The 20,024-nt window shown below is 32.4% G+C and overlaps 2 protein-coding genes across 6 annotated transcripts in view; one reads left to right on the top strand and one right to left on the bottom strand.

Annotated features, from left to right (window-relative positions):
* Window positions 1-877: 877 nt before the first annotated feature.
* LOC111002796 (meiosis-specific nuclear structural protein 1) lies at window positions 878-6,141 on the bottom strand. Its single transcript, XM_022273025.2, has 9 exons — window positions 5,792-6,141; window positions 5,540-5,716; window positions 5,200-5,430; window positions 3,349-3,578; window positions 3,036-3,200; window positions 2,451-2,529; window positions 2,175-2,378; window positions 1,221-1,405; window positions 878-1,136 (listed from the first exon to the last, which is right to left on the bottom strand). The coding sequence occupies exons 1-9, from the start codon at window positions 5,792-5,794 to the stop codon at window positions 932-934; spliced, it is 1,479 nt and encodes a 492-aa protein (XP_022128717.2). The 5' UTR covers window positions 5,795-6,141; the 3' UTR covers window positions 878-931.
* A 1,741-nt stretch (window positions 6,142-7,882) lies between these two features.
* LOC111002790 (myc box-dependent-interacting protein 1) overlaps window positions 7,883-20,024 on the top strand; it is a 42,763-nt gene continuing 30,621 nt past the window's right edge. For 4 of the 5 annotated variants that reach the window (XM_022273014.2, XM_022273013.2, XM_022273010.2 and 1 more), the window contains exon 1: window positions 7,884-8,086. In XM_022273014.2, the coding sequence (XP_022128706.1) occupies window positions 8,018-8,086 (69 nt within the window). In that variant the 5' untranslated portion in view covers window positions 7,884-8,017. Of the gene's footprint in view, window positions 8,087-20,024 lie in introns of all 5 variants that reach the window. The other variant, XM_045628972.1, reaches the window with a different exon arrangement.

The following is a 20,024-nucleotide window of genomic DNA, read 5'->3' as shown; positions in this document are numbered from 1 at the left end:
TCGAATTCAGGCATCGCGTGGTTTGTCATCATACGATCAGAAGAATCAAATTTTACACATAAAATTATTGTTTTTCGATATTTAAGTTGTAGCCAGGCTTGGAGTTTATATTTGGTTTAGTTTGTTGATTGCGCTCGAAGCTTGATATACATTGTATAGAATCGTGCGTTCAGAAAAAAAAATCTTAAATAAAGTACCCCTAAAAATCTTCTGGACATCTTGATTACCCCTAAGCTTGGGGGGAAAATCCCAAAGTTAGCATCACTTGCAAATTAAATGCTGGGTGAGGACTAAGGCGAGTGAGGCGTATGTCAATTGTCAAATCACAGGTTTTATCAGTACATTCGTTTGAAACGTCTTTTAGTCCCTCGTTTTAGCACGTTTCTTGTCAGGCGATGAGTACAAACTCGAAAAAGTAAAAACATTTTCAAACCTACTCATCCCCAGCCACTGAACCAGTAATAATTTTTTTTACAAGACGCGTTTGTTAAATTAATACCTTTGCACTATCATAAAATACAGAGTTTATAAGAGAATAAGTTTCGTGTTATGTATGTACCTCATAGTAATGTACAATTACAAAAAATAAAAAAATTGCAGATCTCTTTGTGTGCAGTAGTCTCAGGTCTCAGTGTTATATTTTATCATTTTTAAATACTCGTAGAACTAGTCTTTAAAGTGCTTGTACTCCTAAAACTAGGTCAGTCTTTTACTAAGTACGACTTACCTCTAGTCAAATGTCAACTTTCAACAAAGGCTTTTTACTGTCGCAGGTCGCTGTCCGTTGTCAGAAGATTCATCGAAGATCGCAGGTTGTGCATCAACTAATTCGGAAATTTTTTTGGATATGTCACAAATAATTATGAACATGCATTACTTCTGTTATAAAACATATATCATTTAATTATAAAAATAAAAAATGTCACAAAATTTAATATTCTCTAATAATTTTACACTGAGCGTTGCATTTTGGTTTTCTTTGCAGCTTTTTTGATGTAACATCTATAGTAAAATCCGTAACCTCCTGTATGTGTGGCACGTCTTCGTGTTTGAGAACTCCCGCTTGAAGAAAGCCCAACACCCTGGGAACATGTTCTTTGATGATCTTTTTGCGTTCTTCTGCTACTTCTTTTCGCCTGGAAATTAAAAAAAAACATTACATTGTGAAATATTTTTTTACTGCTGATATGGTGAAGAAGCCATTATAAAAAAAAACTAACCAGGATGCATCACAATCCCAAACATGTTTAGCTCTGTTCTCTTCTCCTTCATGCTCTATTTGTCTTCTTCTGGAATTTGCTTCTATCTGCTTGCGGAGTTCTCTACTATACTGTTCGCTCTTCTCTCTCTTCTTGCGTTCTTTCTCTCTTTCTTTTTCCTCGTCAGCAGCCATCTTTGCTTCATTCTGTAAAAACCCAAATTTGTTGTTACTTTGGAATTGTCCTCAATCTTCGCCAGAACTAGGTTACCTACATTATTCTTATGTTTTTGGCTATAATTACTTAATGGTTCCTCATGTTATCGCAAGAAATAAAAATTCTCGCTAGGAGTCTGTCGCGTATTATAAAGCGGTACTTTACAATTAAAGAGAGGGGATTGAATCAAAACGCCTTCTGTCACGATACGCGGGTAAAAAGCACAGATATATCTTCTTTACACATATAAAAATTTTCACGATTATACGCTCACAGTTCTAAAGTGGTCGGAAAAGTACAACGTGGTCATCATCCTGCGTCAGTGATAGTTTGGTGCGGCGTGTCTTATCAAGGTGTCACAAAACTACATTTTTGTAAAAAAAGGAGTGAAATCTTCAGATAAAGTGTAACAAGAAATTCTTGAATCATGTTGTGAAACCTCTCAGCAATACACTTTTTGGTATAACAGCTGAAGGCTGGCCCTTATCTAACCCAGATCTCAACATTTCAGACTTCCAATTATGGACAGCATTAGAGAACATGATCTGCTCTAAACCACACAGCATAAATGCCAAAGGTGGCCATTTATATGAAATATATTCATTTATTTCTTTTTGCTTTAATAAATTAGATAATAGCATAAAAATGCATTTTCATTTGTAACAGAACTTATAGCTGGACTAGGTAGATAGTGTTACATTATAGTATATGATAATTATAAACCTATTATTAATAAAGAAGTAAATATAAACATTGCACCTGTCTCCTTAAAACTAGCTCCTTCTCTTTCTCTTCTTTAGCCAATCTCTTTCTGTTCTCCATCTGCGACATGAGTGATTCCCTTGTGTCTCGTTTAGTTCTTTCTACTTTGTCTCTTTCTCTTGCATCGTCTTCTACATTCTTCTCTAAATGCTCTTGTTCTTGGAGCATTTTGATGATATTTTCTCTTTTTTGCTGTTCAGCCTACAAATTTAATGGAAATTGATAATTTTAAGAGTTTGTCAGGTCAGAGAATGTGACAGTCGAACATCATACCTCATCAGCCAATATTTTAGCTGTAATTCTCTCATTGATTGCCTCTTTTTCTCTAACTTTTCTTTCCCTTTCAGCAACTCTGTAATAAATACCAAATAGTGAAATATGCAAATAATTTATTTTTATTGTAATTGCCAAGGGCTTATCTGAATTTGTATAATATCATTAGTGTAAATTAAAGTAACAAAACTTAAGGATAAACAATACCTTATATCTCTAAAGTAGTATAAACTTTATCTTCGATTTAACGTCGAATTCAATTGGCTTTGGTTGATTTCGGTTACCATACAATGATACACTTTACATAGCATTACACCTATTCTCAATAACGACAACAACAAAGTACAAATGCAATGAAAAATAGATAAAAATACAGTAATGGCCTAAAACGCGTTTTTATAAAACACCATTTGCCCCATATAACACGAAGATTTCTCAAGTTATTTTTCTAGTGTGAATTTATAATGATTATTCAGGTGCATAATTATTTTTGCGTACCTTTGTACGTGTTGTGTTGTTATATAATTAAACTTTTTTTAATCCCTTTTTACATTTAATTACTAGATTAACAAAGTGAAGACTAACATGGCGGAACTCCTGTCAGAAACAGCCTTCAGTTGCTCCTCAATCTGTCTTTCCTCATTTATCACCATTGCTTTCTGCTTCTCCTTCCAAGCATCCCGTGCTTTTTTAAATGTTACCATTTCATTACGACATTTTTCCATTTGTTCTCGTTTTTGTTGTAGCTCTCTGAAAATAATTCCTGACTTCATTCACACAATACTGAAATTTATTTTATTTTTATTAATGCATAGTTGTCTTTGCTATGGCAATGCAAAAATCTTTTTAAATTTAAATGATTAAAAAAAGACTTATATTTTTTTTAGTGATAGATTACCTCTGATCTTCATCTGCTATTGTTCGTTCAATATCCTCTAGCATCTTCTTTTCAATAAGAGATTCTTCATAAAGGCACTGCTTCTGTAGCTGTCTGTTCACCAGTTGTTGTTGCAATTCCAAACGGTATTTCCTTTCCTTTTCTGCTTTATCTTTTTCTTCTTTCTCTTTAGCCTCTTGGTCATTGTAGAGACAATTTTGAAGGATCTTATTTGCCACATTTTGTTCAGACTGAAACATAGTTGGAAAATAAAAATTTATGAAATTATAAACCAAAATGCATATAATGAATAAATATTCATTATCTAAATATATAAAACAAAGTTGTGTTAGTTACAACACTTATTTATTCATTATTTCTAAGTTATCGAATACAATAAATTAATTTTACGAAGGCAGACAGCGTGTGGGGCCATCTGTTGACAAAACTACGCATCATTTTACATCGAATTCATGTCAGTTCAAGAAATTCCGAATTTGAGGTGAATGAGGAGATGCATGACCAGGCTTTGATCTTGTTCAAAGACATGTGTTACCTCATTAAAAAATGTTGAATCAAATCAGAAAGCGCTTTAACATGCAGTATTGCAGTATTTGTACTAGAGAGAAGAGGCCTTATATGTAAAACTGCTATTCTTCTTTCTCTATGGCAAGCCATAACATATTTGGCCATAACATAACCTTTAAAAGTTTTTCCCTTAAATAAGTTTAACTAACCTTAACACAATATTATTATACTGTACGCCGGAACGAAATTAGTCGGGTCAGCAAATACAGAATAAATAATACAAGTTACTTAACGACAAAGCTCATTTTTTTATGAAAGAGTGTTTTTAGAATTGTTTAGTAATTTAGTCTCTTGGTATGTGCTGCATGTGTGTACTTACTTTTATGTAATCAAAAATAGAAAAAGAAAATAAAGATCAATCTTTCATGACCAAATGGTGCTTACAGTCTTTAAGGTAAGAATAAATATTCAACTTACCACAAGTTCCACTAAGCCGGCAACAAAAATAAATAAATACAGATTATTCAAATATAAATTAAATTTATAGTATCATAGAAGTAATAAAAATATATGGTTTATATCAGGTATGGGCAACCTTTGACATGTTGCTTCTTCAGCGTGCCAAAATGTTTGCAGGCCGCGTTTAAAGATAGGTACATACTAAAATATAATTAAATTAAATGCACAGTGCATTTAATTTAATTTAATGAAACCGTAAATTAAATTAAATGCACAGTGCATTTAATTTAATTTAATGAAACCGTAAATTTGTTTTTCAATTAAATTAAATGCACTGTGCATTTAATTTAATTTAATGAAACCGTTAAATTTGTTTTTCAATTGTTCAACTACAAAATTTAAATAAGCCGAAATCAATAAGATACTTGAGCTTGAATTTCCAAAGATGTAAAGAATTTTACAAGTTATTGTCAGTCAGTCTTGTACAATGTGTTGATTTATTGACTCTCATCAATGAAAAGAATTGTGTGCATTTATAAGGCCAAACGCACAAATCAATCTTCTTGCAAGCTGCTGAAAGTTGTCTTTTTCTAGGTATTTTTTGTAGAAATCTTTTGATGTCGCCCATGTGTATAAGTAACTAATGAAATATATTAATTGGGTATTTTTCATAATATCTCTCGGGCCAGATAATTTCTTACAGAGGGTCAAATTGGGCCTGCAGGCCGGTGGTTGCCCTTATATGGTTTATATACAAAAATTATAATTGATAGATATATTTTAACTGTTATACTGATGCTGATGTACTTAATGCTGAGATGTTTACTAAGAGAAATGCTTTACAACATATTATAATAAACAGCTTATAAACCTAATACTTTTTACCTTTTCCTGTAATCTTTTATATTCATTGTGCAAAATCTGTTGCTGTAAGTCTCTACACACATATCCAGCTTGCAGCTTCCTCATAAGCTCTCGGAGACTAGGATCTTTTTCACGTAAGTAATGACGTCGAAGTAGCTCACATGCCTCCTCCCGACGAACCTTTGCTATCTCCATGCCTAAGTTTGCCTCACGAGCAGCTCTTGCATTTACTATTGCAGCATGATCTGTCCGCTGGAAAGATAATTATTTCTATAAACTAAGGACAGATTTAATATAAAGGTTTTCTTTAGTTGAGTTTTCGTAGTCTCGTTAAAAGTTAATTATAATCTGAATGTTTTACCTCCTGAAAATCTTTCTCCATTTCAGCCTCTCGCTGGATTAGGGCCAAACATCGGCCCATTCTACCATCTTCCATTCGACTGTTGAGCCATTGAATGTCTAAAGCTCGTTGATATGTTTCCAATTCTCTACGGCGTGCTTCAGCAATTGCATTTTTCTGCAATTCTGTTTTTGGTTCCTACAAGTAGAAAGTAAAATATTAAATATTACACAGTTGTATAAATAATTAAATAAATGATTGACTATAACATACCATGATTTAAATATGAAGATTAGAGAAAAAAATATAAAACAAGACTGCTTTGTAGCGTTATGTAAAGATAATTTAAATTTTAAAAATCCGTATGATTGTTTTTAAAAACAAAAACAAATCGACTTTTACAGAGTAAGAACTAGGAAATCGACGTTGTGTCAGTTTTGTGCACACTGCACTAGACTATGTCTGTGCAGTGTGTATGAGTGTGCGTATGTTTGTGGGGGACGTAAAGTGAAAATATTTAAACCAATTTATGCAACCACCGTGGGATAAAAATAAACGGTTGCGAAGCGTATATGTTATCAATAAATATTTGATGTTTTTAATAAATTTTTCATTTACAGATAAATTCACGATCGAATGTCAACTTTTTTTTTTGAAGTGAAACTTCTTTAGAATCGTTGTGATTTCAAACCGGATGCAACGAAAAAGCGACAGTAAAAAGAGACAGAAACATTAATTCATATGATTTAACGTGGGAGAAAATGAGATAGATAAACTTCTTTCGAATCGTCGTGATTTCAAACCGGATGCAGCGGTAAAGAGAGACAGAAACATCAATTCATCATATGATTTAACGTGGGAGAAAATGAGATAGGAGGCATTATACAGCCTCTATTTACTGCCGCTTTTTTTTTGATCGAATTTCAAACTTTCGTTGTTTTAGTTTTTGTCAAATTAAAGATTTATATTAAACTTATAAATTAAAATGTATAATTAAAATATACTGTTTTTAAAGAACACACACATTTAGATAGTGGAAAATGATTAATTTATATTTGTTTTTGAAGGTTTCACTTCTACCATGTGTGAATTGCACAAATGTTTTTTTTTTATAGAACCGGGGGCAAACGGGCAGGAGGCTCACCTGGTGTTCAATGACTATTAGCAATTAACATTCAACTTTTCCAATAGTGGTCAATGTGTTGTCACTGCAGCGTTGCCAACTCTACGTCTTTTTTACATAAATCTATGTAGGTCTTTCCTGGAAACGAACTTCAGTCACAGAATCTACGTATTTTTAATCAAATTGTAAAATTTTGCAAAATATCTAAATTCATTAGGCATAATATCTATTACTTTCGAAAAAAAAGTTAAAAATAATCCATTCATTGCACACTCATCATGTCACAACAACAGGTCATTTATAAAAACTTATGCCATGGCGACTATATTCGTAAAACGACTGGTCGCTAAGCGCCGCGGTCGTGAAGAAAAAGTGTAACGTCGATCAAACCAAAAAACGCTTTCCATTAATTGAAGATGAGTATAGACAAAGCCTGAAAAATGTAAGGTTCTTAAACCTTGACACTGACTCGAATTTAAAACGCTCTGTACCATCTATAGCTCATTTGACAATCAAAAGGCATAATATCTTATGGGGCGTATCCAGGTATGTTTATCATTCATTTATTTTATTTATGAATAAATGACACTGCACTGTACTTTCAACTACATATCTATTGTACACCTATTCTCTTTCAATGTATACTTAATTTATTTTCAGGATTATATCCAACAGATTTTACAAAGTTATACCGGGAAAGGAAAACTTTAAGAAACACAAATATTCCATTTCAAGAGGATCAGCTAATCAAAGGAGAGTTTTGGCGTCATATTGCAAAAATTAAAAAAGCAGACGTAACTCAGCAGTTTTCCCTCCTGGCCCAATTAATACATAAATTTTTAACATTATCATAATATACTAGCAAAAATGTTGAACGACTTTTTTCTTCAATAAACTTGATGAAAACTAACATCAGAAACAGACTATAACCCACACAGGGTTACTTTTTACAAAAAGAGGTCTGAAAAGTAAGCCAGAGCCAACGCAGGATCATATTAAATTTTTTAATAAAATCATGTACAAATTTAATTTACCAGTAAATAATAATGAAACTTTACCACCCTAGTGGTGGTAAAGTTTTATTTAGTTTTACCTGCCTTATCCTCTTCATTTCACTCTTAAAAAAGTAAGTAGATCTACTAACTTCTCCTATAATTTTTACTAAATATTCGAAAAATTTCTAATCTTGCTTCGTAATTTTCAAAACCCGAGTTGGCAACACTGTGTCACTGTCAGAGACATTAAATTTTCAGTTCGTAATTTTACAGCCTTTGGATTTTGACGTGTAATTCGTCGTGAGACAACACTGCAACGAAATTGGTTGTAGTTTGATAGTGCATTAAATAAAGACTATTGGTAATGAAACAGTGATAAAAATGGCAGAAAGTAAAGGTGCGTTAATAGCGAAAACAGTGCAAAAACACGCCGGAAGGGCAAAAGAAAAGGTATTTATCATTTAATATTTTATACATTTTGTGCATTGGTCAGGTGATTGTAAGTGCAAGTGGTGTGAAAGTAAGTTTCTGGAAAGATTTTGCATGGAGCGAGTCTCTTGAATCTTATTTCATCGTTTTGGTGTAAAGTTTGATGAGAGGTGGCCGGTTGTAGGTCAATTTAACCTGTTGATTACCTGTAGAATATTGGGTTATCAAGCGACGTAATCCTTGTTTACACACTCAGCTGACTTGCTCCATCCTGATTTATCATTGATAATGTTCATTATAAGATAAGCAGATCTCCAGGGCACGCAGCAACCTATTTATAGTTTGCGTCAGTTGTGATAAATTTGGATTGAAATGGTGATGTGACCTGAATTTTTGTAAAACTTAAAAGTAGTAATGTTTCATACTATATCTGTAGTAAGGTAATTGTATTGAAAATAATGTTGTTATTCTAAATGTCCGGAATGTTCATCCATATTTTTTTACCCTATTCTTAAAATACAGTTGTGTGGTTTAAATTAACAATATTTTACATAATATTATCCATCTGTTGAATTCCATGTTTCATGTATATGAATTTTTTGTTAAATATACATGCAGCATTTCTCACTTTAGGATATTGACCCTATCTGGCAACAAGCCCACAAAATGCAGCACCATGCCAATTGAATGAGAAATATAAGAAAAGTATTAATAGCTAATAAATAAATGTCATATGCTTTTGTTACAAAAAAATTGTATTATGCCCTCAAATATGTACTACCATTGTTCAGTCCCATCTTCAGACAGCTATCCATTTATTTTATTTATTAAGTGATAATTAGACATATGGTATATAAAAGTGTAGTATTAATTGTACACTCTTTTGTCAATTGTCTGTGCAGATATTATTGCAGTTTCATGTGAACCCATAACATTTAATGTAGGTTTCAATTATTAAGAATTTTTCAAATTGGTCTTGATGTATGGACCCTATTTCATTTTAATAATCAATCCAATCCTTCCTGTTTATAATATTAGTGAAGAAAAGTGTTATAAACTAGTAGGTCAGTACCCCCAACAGTTATAACAATAAGGCTAGCAATAACATGTTATAAGCACAAAAAACTGATGCCTTCACACAATAGCAGCTAGATTGCCAATTATTTGTTGTAACTTGAGAATACTATTCAATTCCCGTTAGTAATAAAAAGGTATGTCAACTGTCAAATACCTATTATCATTCATATTAATACAAACAGTTTTATATGTGATTATGAAATTTTATAACAACATAATATGTATATAATAATTTTGATTCTATATTAAGGGAATCACATAATTTCTTTCATAACATGGTACACCAGATTGGGAAGAGTATTCACTGATTGCAATTCAGTCTATTTAGCTAAGTAACATTTTTTACTCAAGGCATTGACTACTTATTTATTATTTTTTTCATATAACATTTAATAATTTTGTTGGAGTTGTTTTAAGATGATAACGAAATTTTTCTTGGACTATGAATTGAATTTTTCTAAATAATGTAAAATAAAATCCACAAGTTGATTCAGGGAGTGCTATGAAAGCTATGCATTTATTTTAATTGTTTGACAACAATTCATTATAAGATTTGGGATGGGATATTCCCATCTCTTCCCTGAGAAACATTTCATAAAAATATATATTATTTTTTTTTAATTACATCCATTTTTTTACACTTGAATACATGAGTGTTTGTGGGTGCGTGCATGTGAGCGAGTGAGTTAATGAAATGTGTTACATATTAGATCTCGGGAGAATACCCAACACTGTGTTAGGTGTGTTCATTAGCCAGTCCAATTTAATGGTATTAGTTGATTCTATAATAAAATTATTTTAGTCATCATGCCCAGACATTTTACATATGTAAATTAAAAGAAATCTTACCATATATATTATATGAAATCAAGTTTATTTATTTATTTATTGGGTTTATTAAGTTGATAAATATTTGGATAGATGCTTACAAAAATCGGCAGGAATTGTACCAATTTCCCTTTATAGAAAAAATTTATATATGCAATGCATTCGTACATGTTTATTAATTTGTTTCATATTCATACAGCTAACATAAATTATATATAATAACAACCATATGCACTGCAAATATAAACAGAGATTGAATATATAATACATTTAACTACAAAAAGGTTCATAAATTAACAAAAGGAAAAAAACAAACAAAAATTTTCATTACATTTAAAGTGGTACCGATTTTGGCTGTGTTGTGTGATGGTGTGTGAGGGTAAACACGTGAAGGTGTGTATGAGGGGTATGTTTATGATACTTAATAGATTTTGAAATATTATTGATATGAATAATAACTTTCAATCGTTTTATGAAATTTTTGCATATATATAAAATCACACCAACGTGAGACCTAATCTCACACATAGTGAGTATTATAGTTAGTGCAAGAGATTGTAGACCACACCTCGGCCCTTAATAAAAAAGAAGAAAGTTGAAGAAATCTAAAGTTATTCGAATGGAATTTCTCGTTGCGTTAATGGGTCGGCTCTATAAGACCGGTTTGTGATATCATCGTGTTTATCGGGTGTTCGACGCACATCACCTGTATGGATTTACTTGACCGACCGATTCCCGAAAATATTCTCATACACCGTTGTTTATATAAAGTAATTTAAACCATAAATAAAGAGATATTTATTTGACTTATTTGTCGGTAAATTTTTAGTCTTACACAAGTAAAATTCAAAATTTAGTGTGATTTCCAAAATACGAAAAAAATTTGAAGTAAATAATTTGTTTTATGTAAATTTTGTAAATAGTGCCATGGGCAAACATTTGCCCGTGAAAAATTTTACGTAATAATTACTGTAAAAACATTTACTTATAGAATGAATTGTTTCCCTATTGTATTCACGTATTTTTCTGTTGTTATTTGGTCCGATATTAAATTATTTTACATCTGAGTTCATAAGTATATCAATGTATTGAAATATCCATTAAACATAACACTTTCGCATTTCGTTTTACCATAAAATTGCTGACACTGTTTCGAGAATTAAGCATAGAGATGTTCTTCGAGTACTTCAAGCCAACGGCAAAGACAGGAATTTTTAATGGTGTAGATACATCTTTCAAGTGTTTAACTAGTACTTTATTCTTATTGGAAGAAAGTATACTTAAGAATCGTGTAATCAAATAGCCGTAAACTAGTCACACGGCTACTAAGCAATTTGAAAGTCTCTATGTTTATAATGCAAATCCACACCCACAATTGTAAGGTCATTTTTACCTTGTCAAGATTACTTTCTACGCCCCCGTTGGACACGAGACGCGATGTTCTGCGTAGTATACGCATCGTACTCTCTACGATAGATTGCAATTGTACATAGAAACTTAATCGTTTGAGGGTTACTACTAAGGGATTGAATGGTGAAAATTGGACAAAAATCTACAGGCTATAACAAATTTGAATATAACACAATTACAGATGTATGTCTGTGAGATTAGAATTGGAATGAATGTAAATTACACAGTCAAAATCTTTTATGAGGACATCGAAAGGACTACTCATATTTGGTCGTAAAAACCGATAGTCGTAACGTTCTTATTAAATACTACCTTAATCTTCGACCGCCGAGGCTCCAAGCTTACATTGCGTACTACTCAACTAAATATTTCCACATTAATAACCCTTTAAGCCATACAAATTTAAATTTGAAATACTATCAAAAGTGGCAGATAAAAGATTTAGAAATTTAACCTTGAATCTAGTTATCTACCTTATCAAGTGTTGTGTTAATCTTTGCGATGATTTTCCGGTAGTAAAAATGATAGGCTGAATATTTTACAACATTATAACTTATAATACAAGTAACAGGTATCTTGGTATTTGTGTTAAGGAAACGGGTATATTGAATAAGGGAAAATAATTTGCTTTTGCGCAGAAGTAGAGGTCATTAGCCTCTGACATCATTGCACAGATATATAACAAATTGTTACGTTATAATTAACCTGGTTCATTAGTATTCTGAATTATTTCTTGTGTCGAGTTTCCGTATCAAATAAATATGTGGCCAACAAAAAGATCTTCATATCTGAAGGTCGTGTGAGTGGCCGCACAACTTCCTCCACTGATCCAAGGCAAGCCTCTGTGCCTGGCTTAGACCTGAACAAAAAGATTATCCATACTGGGTCCTAAAATATTTATCATATTATCAATTGACAAAGTAGCTTGTTCCATTTAAATTATTTCCAAATGATTTTTAATTTCGTAGTATTGTCCACCTAATAAAACAGCCTAAAATGTATATTGTATAATTCAATGTCGCCTAAGCGTTGGTCGTGTCCTTGTGCGCCCACAGACGAACTACCCCACGCGACGCCCACCCAAGCACTTTCATTCGGAATATTACTTAACTGTGACAACAAAACGAAACTAGCTGATTCGGCCCAATGTTGTCAAATTCGTGCGTGACCGAAGTTATAACATTACCAATGTTGGTACCGATATTATGATGCCATCAAAAAAATAACTTATAATAAAGCCTCGCAACTCAGTTCTTCTACTGTAAAACAAAGACGGTTAGTTAATTAAGTTCTGCAGGGACCTTCTGTCATTAGTTATTACGTAAATAGCTAAAAAATATTAAGACTATAAATTTCAAAATCTTTTATGTATTTAATATTTTAGGTTTTCCTTGATTTATACACGAAACACATTATTCGTACACACATGTACACGTATTTCAATATTTGAATATTCTATATCTGCTAGAATTATCTGCGAGAAAATGTGACATTCAAATTGATTGAAATATAACATCTTTCTACAGTTCCTGCTTGGTTTTAAGGTTTCTGATTTTATCCAAACTGAGGTTTTAGTAATTCGAAAATGGTCGTGGTTTTTTTCTCTAGTCTCACACTGCCGTGATTATCTACAGATTGCCTACGACAACTGTTTAAGAATGCATCTTTAAAATATGAATGAACATTCTTCTTCTTGTAGTGCCTCTCCACTACTGGAGGTTGGCGGTCACCTCGTCATACTTCTTCTTCGCTTGGCTAAGCGCATCAGCTGTTCTACGATGGCCACTCTCGTCAATTCTCTGATATTGCGGAGCCACGGCTTCCTCCTTCTACTAGCGCGTCTTTTCCCCTCGACCTTGCCCATCAAGATGACTTGAAGAAGTCGGTACCGTTCGTGTCGAAGCACATGTCCCAAGTAACTTATCGTCTTATTTGTAATGGCCCAAGTGAGTTTTTGGGATCGTTTGGCGCGTCGTAGAACTTCTTCGTTCGTGACTCTATGGACCCAGCTTATTCGCAGCTTTCCGAACGAACATTTTGCCTCCCAATGCTCCAATGGCAGTGATCATTTTGCAGGTTAAGATCACTCTCAGTGTGCAACTGAAACTATTACGAAAGCTGCCGTCACAATTCGCCCACTTCCTAAGCCGCTTGCCAATTGGTCCACTTTCGTATCAATAGCTTACAACCGTTCCGGACTATTATTAAATAAAAAAATGCTAAATTTATGCGCGCACGCACCTCGTTTCGCACGACATACTTAAGGTCTCGCAGTTAATGGCAAATATCTGCATGCAATGCGGTTACAAAACGGCAGGTTAGGACTCTGTATGATGATAGTAATCAATTTGTTCTCGTTTATATCTTGTATATACAGCAAAAGTTGGAGGGATTAATTCTAAGGCATATTTCGACTCAAAATCCAGTTTCCGGGTCACATTGAGGCTGCACTTGTTTTAATACGTGTATTTATTTACAGCGATGTTAAAGAAGATGTTATATTTGTGGTATATTATTGCAATTTTTTACCAACATAAATAATAGTTTAACAATTCAAGAATGTTGTTGACCGTAATTAGGGGCGTATTAATGTAAATCTGTTTTTGTACTTATTAAAAAATTGGTATAGCATAAAATAAGCCTGTGGACTTTCTGCTCAATAAAAAAGGTAAATTATCAAGTTCTTCTTGTATACAATTGACAATAAACATGTTTAAATCCCTTAATATCTAATTGAAACAGCTTTTACAATTTTTTTAATATACAATATAATTAATTAATCAGTAGCACTACAACCTTTTTAGGTATGGTCCTCAGATTTGTATAATATGTATTTGTCAATTTGGCAATTAAGTGTTCACCTTCCTGTGCCTGACACACGCCGTCGACATTTTTGGGTCTAAGACATGTCGGTTTCCTCACGATGTTTTCCTTCACCGTTCGAGCAAATGTTTAATGTGCACATAGGTACACAGATAGTCGATTGGCGCACAGCAAGTGATCGAACCTACGACCTCAGAGATGTGAGTCGCACACTGAAGCCATTAGACCGAAATTAATTAAAATCGAGGTAAATGATTTTCAAGAATTTTGCGTATCATTTACCTAATCTCGTAAAAGTTTTAATTATGACTTTGAAAAGAGTTTAATTGTATCTGCCAGCAATCCGATCGCCTACGCAGTCTGTAACAGAAACTCGGACAAGCTTAAAGATATTATCTAAATTACACTTGACTTTGTTTAATTCATTCACGCAATGTCTGTGAATTCCTTCATCATAATTATTCGAACCTTTTGGAAGGGTTTTAAGTTTTAGCGGTAGGATTTAGACGCGCTAATGACTAACGTATCTCAAAAATTACATGTGTGGATGACATACCTTGTGTGTGTCGGTAAAGTTTTAGTCTACTGTTTTATGTTTAGATATCGTCTCTTGTCCAGTCTTCACTATTTAAAGTAATATTACATTTTAAAAAGAAAAAAGAGATGGCGTCCTTCGGAAACCGGAGATAAAATAAATAGCGGGAAAGTAGTAGCGAAGATGATTGACAAATATTAAATGTAATACCGTGTATGTAATATTGGGTCAAATAATTTTGACTATTTATTATTTGACCCAAATTAAACTGATGTCCCGTTTTGATTTAAAAATAAATGATCACTTTAGTTATTACTAGTTCATGTTTTCCTCCGCCACGCAAAAGCAGTTCATCATCAATAGATCGAGATTCAATTAGATAATTAAGTCGAAAACACTATAATTATCGTCATGATTGTTCCGTGCAACACATTGTTTAACTTGACCTATCATGTAAATACCTGTTGCGGTTTCCTCAGAGATTGTGTTGCCCTAAATACTTCACGAGTGGATAAGAATTTTGCCTTTAAGCGAATTCCTCTCTCTTTGCTTATACTTTCTTACTTCCTCGCATGGAAACTTTCTCTAGTAAGTCGGAAAATCAATATATTTTCGTATCAAGAGAAGGTTAATGCATTGTGTATGTAATTAGATTTTTAAGTCTTCACAAAGAAAATTTGCTGGATTATGAGATTTAAATTATCGTATGTTAATATTTATTAAGTCATTTAATTATAAAATATTAATGTATGAATGGTTGTTTCAGGTACTTAAAGTTACTAATGTAGATTGTGACGGGACGGGTATGTAATACGTTATCATTACACAATCACGATGTCATGAAACAATGCTATCTAAATACCTGTTAAATTTAACCAAGTGGTGATAAGCGAAGTGCCTTTTTTAACCTTTCATTGCCAAATATCATTTGATATTCAAATTTTCTTGCTCAACACGTTGCTCAACTAAAAATATATGTAAGATATTGATATGTTCATAAATATTGTGAGACATTTTTTTGTTCTATAATCAATAGTTTACGCAGCGCAAGCGATGAAAGATATTTTATAGGCATTTTTTTACACCTTGGATAACATTATTGTAGTTCATTTTCTTGCAATTAAAATAGCCTATAATGAGTGATAATGTAGCATGCAAATGGTGAAAGAATTTTAAAATCGTTACAAACATACATACAAATCTTTCCCCTTTATAATATTAGTATAGATTCGTATAGATTTTGACTGTCGGTTAGTGACCGGCTTTAAGATTATATCTTATTTTTAAACCGCACTTAATCGGTTATTATATTTAACCGCTATATTTAAGAAATATTTTTACATTATTTTTCAGTATCAGAATCTTAACATTAGTTATTTTATACATGTCTATCTCGATAAATGCCTTCTAATATTTTTCCTCTGCCATTGACGCTATCTGATAAGATAATAGTGACAAGTTAGTGATGGATCCTTACTGGGAGCAAGGTCGTACAATTACAGGTAACTGTGTAATTGGTAATTACGTCTTGTACGTACGTACGAGTGCAAATTTTAATTGTGATGATCACATCACAAACAGACACTTATTTATTTAGTTGTACAGTTATGTACATATAATATAAGACAATATAGAAAGCCAAAACAGATAACATAGAAAAACAATATATGTGAAACAAAGAACAAGTAAGTACATTAATAGACAAAGTTGAATAAAAAACTAAAGAAAAGTAAAACATTTTCTAATATAGTTATAGTATTTTTAGGTGTGAGCCTCGGATTACTGAATCTGTTTTTATGATCATCTGTCAATCTTATAGGCAAGTAGATAATCTTCCTTACGATGTTTTCCTTCAGCGATCAAGCGAATGTTTAATGCGCACAAAGAAAGAAAATCATTGGTGGACAATTGGGGATCGAACCTACGACCTACGTGAGAATCGCACGCTGAAGCCACAAGGTCAACACTGCTGATGCAATTTTTACTTTACATAGTATTAAACTGTTCCGTCACTAAGCGATCTATTCCTTTTTATATATAATATTTTATTTTAGTCATATTCATACTATACTCAAAATAAAAGTAAAAAAAATACTATATTATATGTATTATTTATACCTGTAGATACCTACTTACTTGTGACTTAAGAACCCCAAAAGAAATTGATGGTAATAGATTAATAAATAAAAATCAATCTGAAGAGAATGACGGTTGAAGCTGCAAACCTTACACAAGACATGAAGAAGTATAATAATAAGTTTAAAAAATCAAATGTTCAGGCATCTATTATATCAAACTATCTAAACTGGTGAGCCTTAAATATTCCGAATCTGAAATATATCCGATTTACAACTATTTTAAATATTCATAAAGCGAGGCAAAGTTTTGTGGCCTTTTTGGTTTCAACTTATTTGGCTCGGGTCCAAAACAAGTGTTAGTCAGAGACCTACAGGTGAACGGCCCATCCTACGCGACTAACATCAAATAGGTATTGCTTGATCTTACTAGCTTTTACCTATAGGTAGTCGCTTAGAAAGCTCAGGGTTTGAGAAAGCTTTTTCACTAATCTGTTCACAGATGTAATTATGTCATTTGAAGCTGCTAGAAGTCTGAAACTATGAAGAGAAGTAGACTTTAAATCGATACTGGTAGTTAATTAAACTTTAAAACAAAGTTTTTATCATATAAATGTGTTAAGTACATTATCTGTATATTTGACTGTTTGCGTGGACGATTTATAATATCTGATATGTATGAATCAATTCCAATAACTTGGAAACTAGACGGGACTTACAGTTGGCAGTATGATAGTCTTGCGGGGTAGTGTAACCGAAGCGTTCTCCAAGAATTGGATTTCTTTGGACCTAGCGTATACCTGGCATAGTTTGGAAGTAGTAAGGATATTATATGTATTTCTGTAATAACTAAATAGATAATAAATAAACTCAACGCAAACTAAGCTTACTTAACTTTGGCTTACAGCATCTTTGAATACATAATATAATTATGGACTTGACATACGGGAAAGTTATTACACCCGTATCTATAGAAACTACATTAATTGCGAACTGCCTAATAACAAGTCAATCGTTTAGAATATTTTTTTAATCCTCTAGTATTAGTAGGTATTCTTGCAGAATTTTTTAAAATAAATAGCGTAGATATTTACTAAAACGGTATTCTTGTAGAACTGTTAAATGTGAAACTGGTTTATTTTTGCATACTTCGATCACATTGACTCCTTTGGCAGCTTGTCAATGACGGTGTGCGGAGTCAGTGTACTTATCGTGACATAACTTTAGTAATTAATGGCTAGATCCAGTTTCAAAATCATCAGGATATTTATCCATTGTTAAATAATGGTATACACGGCTCCTATGTTATATACAGTCATAATCTGTTATAACGACGTCGATGGGACTACTACATTTAGTCTTATAAACTGATATTCGTCGTCGCCGATGACGATGAATACCTAATACAATAGAATTCAACCGGCCTTTGATTTTGGTCAATATAACCAGTATGTACAGTAACGATGCCTTCGTAAACAGTTTTGACAGTATATTGTTTCTCGATTTGTGTATGATTATTTGTGTTTTAAATTTGCTGAGTATTTAAAAATATAAAATCATATTAATATTTAACAGATTATCTTTGTTTATAATGCTCTTTTGAGGTTTAAATTTCTATTAACTAAAACTTTTTTTTAATTATTTATTACTTTGTGGTTGTTTGTTTAATATTTTTTGCTAGATTGCTTATGTTCTAATATATTTGATGTGTCTGTTTGTAATATTAGTGATGTCATATTTTCTTGTATAATTTTATGCATACAGCTTGTTTTACAACTTAAAAATAAATATTACTCCACAAAGGATCACACTTCAATAGGAGTTTTGGATATTATATATTTATGTCAATATATTAATATTATTTTTGATTAGTAGTCAGATTTTTGCTATTTACATGATTTATATATTGTTTATTCAATATGTCATCTAAATCAAATATATTTAACGCTTGGTCAAAGCAAAATATTATATCAATCTTTGAGTTATTCTTGAATTATATTTGAATTGAGATATTATGCCGTTTGCCTTGTGACACTCCTAATAGAGACATCACGAAAAAGTTACGCAAATGGCTGTCATGTACTTAGGTAGAGTGTACTAAAATGTTATGAAATATTACTATTATATTATATTTTCGTCATATTAACATCACTTACATACGTTTTGCTATTTAATTAATAGTTTGGTGTTAGTTAGTTTTGACTATATAAAAAAGTTTTAAAATGCATTTAATTTTAGAATCTTTGATAGACAAAATTCATTATCCGTTACATTGCGCAACCAATGTGCAGTCTCCAGTAATCGCAGTATTACTAAAATACACCATTTTATTTGCTTGCCTTAGATTTTTTGTTTATCTTAACGCAAACTTCCTTTAATCAAATCTTGATTGCTACTATGAATTCTAATGTTTGTTCAGGCTTATATAAATGTTTAAATGACGTAATTATTTATTATTTAACAAAAATGCACCGATTCTACCTTGCAATGAGGATGTGTTTGGGCGAAAGTGTTTTATGTGGAACCGATACGAGGGTCCTTCAAAAAACATCGTAATAATTCTTCCTTGCCCATGGACATATTGCCATCTTGCGGGCGTAGGTATTACTTACATCAGATGAGCCTCCTATAACAATAAATAAGTAGCGTTTGTCGGTACCAAACCGTGACATGATTGTGAAGGTTAGACTAACCTTGCACCTCTGATGTTCTGATTTACTATAATAGGGTTAAGAAAAGCTATCCATCATCCGGAAGACTTATAGTGACGTATTGAGTTCATCGTCAACCAAAATTATGTAAGGAGCAGACGTAATATCTTTCCTCAGATGAAGTTTACAGGAATGTCAACCTAATCTCTTAAGGGTTAGGATTTACAATTGATTAGCATTGTTGGAATGTTACGGCGCTTCACGATTGACTCGGTTATGGACGGCAGCCAGGCCAGGGAGATGACTATTCCTGTCTGGGAAGCTAGATACAGTAGCGCTGATCTTTTGAAAGTCTTTCTGGCGTATGTCGTTCAAATATTAGCTAACGTTAATTCGATATTCAAATGATATATTATGAGGCCATGTTTGTAATTGGTGTTGTCTATATTTGTTTTAATTGTTTAATCTGTTTTGGGCCTGAAGTTTGAGGGTCGATCTATTGTTAAGACGAAGAGCTGGTGCTAATAATGATGCTACAAAATTAATATAATAATTTTCCT

Source organism: Pieris rapae, chromosome 7 (assembly GCF_905147795.1).
Source record: "Pieris rapae chromosome 7, ilPieRapa1.1, whole genome shotgun sequence".
Lineage (NCBI taxonomy): Eukaryota > Metazoa > Arthropoda > Insecta > Lepidoptera > Pieridae > Pieris > Pieris rapae.
The sequence above is the reverse complement of the archived record's forward strand: the minus strand, read 5'-3'. Positions and strand labels throughout refer to the sequence as shown.

Bases quoted from the DNA above. Each gene is read 5' to 3' on its own strand.
- LOC111002796 (XM_022273025.2), bottom strand. The intron at 3,579-5,199 runs GTAAAAAGTATT...ACTATGTTTCAG, and splicing joins ATAAAAGATTACAGGAAAAG to TCTGAACAAAATGTGGCAAA. The intron at 2,379-2,450 runs GTATGATGTTCG...TTAAATTTGTAG, and splicing joins CTAAAATATTGGCTGATGAG to GCTGAACAGCAAAAAAGAGA.